This window comes from Balearica regulorum, chromosome 1 (genome assembly GCF_011004875.1).
Source record: "Balearica regulorum gibbericeps isolate bBalReg1 chromosome 1, bBalReg1.pri, whole genome shotgun sequence".
Classification (NCBI taxonomy): Eukaryota; Metazoa; Chordata; class Aves; order Gruiformes; family Gruidae; genus Balearica; species Balearica regulorum.
Genome location: NC_046184.1, coordinates 142,876,703 through 142,882,702, shown reverse-complemented (window position 1 = coordinate 142,882,702; position 6,000 = coordinate 142,876,703). Strand labels below are relative to the sequence as shown.

Genomic DNA, 6,000 nt, shown 5'->3' with positions numbered 1-6,000 from the left:
TCTATATTTATGTGTATATATTTATATACATATATGTATGTCAACTCACACACACTGACCAAAGAGGGTAGAAGTCTTGCTACTTTATGGTGCCCCAGAAGCACATGTTTCCAGTGTCAAAGAACAGTATGTTGGGCCACTTTAATGATTTCTTCTCCTCTCTAAAAAAGCCCTCCAAAATTCACAGTATACACCGTCAAACTCAAAAGATTGCAGTCGTTGGGTTCATTTTTGTATTCCTTTCTCAAGCAACAATCTCGCTGACCCAAATGGGAATTTTTCCTAATCTGAGCAAACTACAGGCTAGTTAGCAAAATGGCATGAGGAAGTACCTGAACAAGGCATCAGAGATTCACAGAACAGTAGGGGCTGGAAGGGATCTCTGGAGATCATCTAGTCCAACCCCCCTACTAGAGAAGGATCACCTAGAGCAGGTTGCACAGGATCACATCCAGGAGGGTTTTGAGTATCTCCAGAGAAGGAGACTCCACAGCCTCTCTGGGCAGCCTGTTCCAGTGTTGCATCACCCTCACAGTGAAGAAGCTTTTCCTCATGTTCAGATGGAACTTCCTGTGTTCCAGTTTGTGCCCATTGCCTCTTGTCCTGTCACTGGGCACCACTGAAAAGAGTCTGGCCCCTTCCTCTTGACATCCACCCTTTAGATATTTATAAGCATTAATAGGATCCCCTCTCAGTCTTCCCTTCTCCAGGCTAAACAGACCCAGCTCTCTCAGCCTTTCCTCATACAAGAGATGTTCCTGTCACCTCATCATCCTTGTAGCCCTCTGCCGGACTCTCTCCAGTTCCCTGTTGTGGTGGGGTGACCCTGGCTGGACGCCGGGTGCCCACCAAAGCAGCTCTATCACTCCTCTCCTCAACTGGACAGGGGAGAGAAAATACAACAAAAGGCTTGTAGGTAGAGATAAGGACAGGGAGGTCACTCACCGGTTGCTGTCATGGGCAAAACAGACTCAGCTTAGAAAAAATTAATCTAATTTATTACCAATCAAATCAGAGTAGGATAATATAAAATAAAACCAAATCTTAAAACACCTCCCCCCACCCCTCCCATCTTCCTGGGCTCAACTTCACTCCCAAATTCTCTGCCTCCTCCCCCCAGCAGCACAGGGGGACGGGGAATGGGGGTTGCGGTCAGTTCATCACACGTTGTTTCTGCCGCTCCTTCCTCCTCAGGGGGAGGACTCCTCACACTCTGCCCCTGCTCCAGCGTGGGGTCCCTCTCACAGGAGACAGTCCTTCATGAACTTCTCCAAGGTGAGTCCTTCCCACAGGCTGCAGTTCTTCACGAACTGCTCCAGCATGGGTCTCTCCCATGGGGTGCAGACCTTCAGGGGCAGACTGCTCCAGCGTGGGTCCCCCACGGGGTCACAAGTCCTGCCAGCAAACCTGCTCTGGCGTGGGCTCCTCTCTCCATTGGGCCCCAGGTCCTGCCAGGAGCTTGCTCCAGTGGGCTTCCCACAGGGTCACAGCCTCTTTCAGGTGTCTCTGCTTGTTCCAGTGTGGGGTCTTCCACAGGCTGCAGGTGGAATTTCTGCTGCCCATCCTTCCTCCATGGGCTGCAGGGGAACAGCCTGCCTCACCATGGTCTTCACCACGGGCTGCAGGGGGATCTCTGCTCCGGCGCCTGGAGCACCTCCTGCCCCTCCTTCTGCACTGACCTTGGTGTCTGCAGAGTTTCTCACATCATCTCACTCTGGCTGCCAAAAGATGCCACTTCTTTTTTTTTTTTTTTTTTTTAATTTCTTAAATATGTTATCATCACAGAGGTGCTACCACCATCACTGATGGGCTTGGCCTTGGCCAGCAGTGGGTCCGTCTTGGAGCCGGCTGGCATTGACTTCTCTCAGAAGCCACCCCTGTAGCCCCCCCACTACCAAAACCCAAAACACTTGTCTTTCTAGAACTAGGGAGCCCAGAACTGGACACAGTACTGCACATGTGGCCTCACCAGCGCAGAGTAGAGGGGGAGGAGAACCTCCCTCAACCTGCTGGCCATGCTCTTCTTAATGTACCCCAGGATACCATTGGCCTTCTTGGCCACAAGGGCACACTGCTGGCTCATGGAGAGCTTGTTGTCCACCAGGACTCCCAGCTCCTTCTCCCCAGGGCTGCTTCCCAGCAGGTCAAGCCCTAGCATCCTTGTTCCTTTTTAGACAATGTCAGAAGCGGGATGAAGGGCTATGAAGAGCTGCGTGAGGCTGGAGAGAAGAACATTTTTGGTCAGTTGTGGGCATCTTTTCTCTCTGGCAAAAGGAACAATTCAGTATTTTTCAAAATGTATCAGTTGATGTCCAAAGTGCAAAGTTTCTGCCCTTTTGGCTCTGTTGTCAGTTACAGTTCAGGCACATTGCAGCACATTTTAGGAGGCACTAAGTGCTTGGGGATCAGGTTCAAAATAAAACAAAGTGAAAATCTGCATTAGAGCTAGGAGAAGTAATGGTTTTCATTGTAAAAAAACCTGCATGTTAAAAAAAAAAAAAAAAAAGAGAGATTTCAGTATAACCTCCAAAAAAGTTTCTGCCACAGCAATATGCTGTAAACAGTTTTCACAGTCAGAAAGCTGGAATTCTGTGAAAGTGGATGGTGAATGGACTTAAACAGCAATGTGAAAGCATGTATTGCTCAATTATTATGCAGGTTTGCAAAACTAACTGAATTTCTGCTTGATGGATATGAGACGGCTTAGGAACAGCCATCATTCTTTCTTTGGAGGTCCTGGTGCAAGCACGCATTTTGGAGCATGTGCTAGAGCTCAGAGCTCAAGAGGAGCTTGGGAGAAGTCAGAGCCCCAGACTCACACAGGAGTATATTCAGTGAACTCCTTTTCAGCACACATGAGGTGATTTACAGTAGCAAGCCCAGCATTCAGTCTGGTAATGCAGAGTCTCTTCCCAGCAAATTGATGGGAAGGTTTGGACAGGTTATGTATCATTAAGGTTGGCCTTGTGGGCAGAAAATGTGCACATCAATTAAAACTAACACTGTGAAGTGCCATAAAACACTTCAGATGACTTTTGAAGGGTAGTACTAGGTCCACTCACATTTATCCTGCTTCAATGACAATACTTTAGCAGAAGATAGGACATGCAAATATCTCATAGTTGATTTTGTGGTTATCTAGCCTCTATCATGAAGAAACTCGTGGTGATTAGTAGTGGAAATTGTGTTTTAACTATGTCATGCACAAAGAAAGAAGACAGATTGTAAGGGCCTTGGGTGTTGTCTTTTACTTAGGCACAGGAGCTCAGAAAGCAGCAAGGATCTGCTCAAGGCAGACGTAACATGTGGTGTCTGAATCAACTATCCATGATGTCAACGACAGCCTCCTACTCGGCGTTGGATGGAGTCGCAGCACAGCAAAAGGATGCCGTATAGCTTTGTCTCTCTTGTGAAGGGAAGCTTGCCTGGCTCTGTCAGGTCTTTTTTGGCTCTTCACTGTCAATGAGGGCCAAGGGTAGGTAAAAGCTGTAAATACTACTGGAAAACTTTGCCTTTGTCTGTCCTCAGTAACATATTCTGTAGCAGTTGTCTTTCCAAGCCCACAGGCTGCTGCTGAGATGTGAGAAGAATTACATGGCACAGTATATGCAAACAAGCTGGAGAAGCATATTTCAGAGAGAAGTCCCAAACACAGGACCACACAATCAACCTATTTCCAGGGTATTTGGTACCTCTCCCATTCTCCAGCCTTGCTTTCATTTCTTCTTCTTCTTTCTGTTTGCCTAGCGTACGAAAGAAGTACGTTTCTGACATCTGGCCATAGGGACAGGTTTTCAGCTGGTTTCTGCTGGCGCAGAATCACTCCAGTCTGTGGTTGAATTCTCAAATATCCAGCTGAAAATCTGCTTAATAATCCATACCATTGCCATAAGGACGATAAACTCACCGTCCATGCACTAATATAAAGCTAAATTCTCTGATGAGGGAGATGGTGATTCTGCATATAGCCTATAGTGAATTGGTAAAAATGACTTGTTGATACCAATCACACATGAGCAGCAGCATTATTACTGTAGTAGTAGGTCAATGTGAGAAAAATCTGTTTTCTTAAATCAACTGCTCCCCACTGTCCTGAGAAATTAATAACTTCAAGAAATGAAAATATAATCCTCTCAGCTGCTGAAGTAGTCTCAAACTTTGTTAGTTCTAACTTTCCTTTCATTGTATGAGATATTTTGCTATATAAAACTGAAATAAATAATATGAGTCAACCTAACCTTTTCAAAGGTTAGTGTGATTTGGTTCTGATAAACAGTCGGGTGAGTGTTGTGGTGAATTCACAGTGGATATGCATTATGCATTGATGGTAAAACGACAAGCTATTTTTACTCATTCTTTTATAGAAATACAAGAGAGAAAGCAATACATCAAAAAAAACCCAACAAAAAAACCCCAACCCAGCACATTGCTTAGAAAAATAACTCCCGTACCCCAAATCCAACTTCAGTGTATCCTCTAATTCATATACAGTAATATTTCACATTCATTGAGAATCACAAGCATTTGGTTAAACACTGAGATCATACAACCTGAAAGTAATTTTTGTTCTAAACTTTATCCCTTGGTCTCATGCAGTAAGACTAATTCCAGGCCAACCCCTAATTACCAATGCTGGGTTTGCTTCAGTGGCTTCTTGAACTCAGGTCTTTTAATGCTTCCATTTCTTACCAGAAAATACTGAAGTAGGATGGCTTGAGTTCTGTCACTGGAGCAAGATATTTTGAGTGCAGCCATTCAAAAAGAAATGTTTTCTGTGTCTACTCGTGGATCTCACAGGTGCCTTTCTTCTGGGGATGTCTAAGGCTAAAAAACACTTTCCTGCCTTTGCAAATAGGCGTTTACTCCCTCTAAACCATCCATAGGTCCGCTTGACATCGACCTGGCTGACATGGTCCTGCCAGAGAATAAGCTTTCCCTTCTGTTTTCCAAACTGTCACTGAGCAGTACCTTAGGACGAAACACTTGCATGAATTTCTGGTAAAATTCTTTGGATGCAAAATAATAAATGAAGGGATCTATGCAGTTGTTGAGGCAACTGAGGCACAAGGTGAGCTTGTAGGCAGGGTACAAACTCCTGTCGTAAAACAGGCGGATGATCATATGCGCAAGTAGGATAAAGTTATTGGGAGCGAAGCAAGTGATGAATACTGAAAGAACTATCATCGCCAGGTATATGGATCTAGTCTTCTGCTTGTTACCGTATCTGTTTGATGTCTGAATAAGCTTCCGGATGGTACCAATATAGCATCCAACTGTTACAACAAAAGGGATCAGGAACAGCACAACAAATAGCGTGAGGAGAAAGGCTACCCAGGCTGCAAAATTGGGCAGCATATCCCATTTGAGGACATCAAAACAAGTTATAATCCCTAGTTCTTTCACTTCATAGGTCAGATCTGTGCTTTCTAGTGGGTAGAAGGCTAGTAGCAAGAAAATCCACATGCCTAGGCAGGCAGCCAAGGCATATCTTTTTCTTCTCCACTTGATCAACTTCATGGGATATACCACACCCATGTACCGCTCGATGCTTATACAGGTCATGGTCAGTATGGAAGAATACATGTTGGAGTAGAACATCACAGTCACGAGGCTGCAAAGAGTCTTGCCAAAGCTCCAGTGATTGCTTTGGATGTGATAAGAAATCTGGAAGGGAAAGCAGCTGGCCAGCATGAGGTCCGTGATGCTTAGGTTGATCATGAAGATAACAGAAGGTGTTTTGGGTTTGATGTGCCAGCAGAGCACCCAAAGGGAGAACAAGTTGCCAGGGATACTGATCAAGGCCACCAGTGTATACACAACTGGGAGGGTGATGGAGATAGCTTTATTCTGGAGCATTGCCAGCGTTTCAATGTCCAGGTGGGATCCGTTTTTAACCATTATTCACAAGGGGGTTGTTGATCCCTATAAGCCAGCTGGATCATATCATGAACACTTGGCTTAAAAACCTAGAGGACAAATGTCAAGAGAGAAAAGCAATAT

The 6,000-nt window shown here is 45.1% G+C and overlaps 1 protein-coding gene across 6 annotated transcripts in view; it reads right to left on the bottom strand.

Annotated features, from left to right (window-relative positions):
* Nucleotides 1–1,300: 1,300 nt before the first annotated feature.
* Nucleotides 1,301–6,000, bottom strand: part of P2RY8 (P2Y receptor family member 8) — a 62,058-nt gene continuing 57,358 nt past the window's right edge. For 5 of the 6 annotated variants that reach the window (XM_075736841.1, XM_075736848.1, XM_075736821.1 and 2 more), the window contains one exon: nucleotides 2,910–5,966. In XM_075736841.1, the coding sequence (XP_075592956.1) occupies nucleotides 4,825–5,898 (1,074 nt within the window). In that variant the 5' untranslated portion in view covers nucleotides 5,899–5,966 and the 3' untranslated portion in view covers nucleotides 2,910–4,824. Of the gene's footprint in view, nucleotides 2,480–2,909; nucleotides 5,967–6,000 lie in introns of those variants that run through there. The other variant, XR_012832624.1, reaches the window with a different exon arrangement.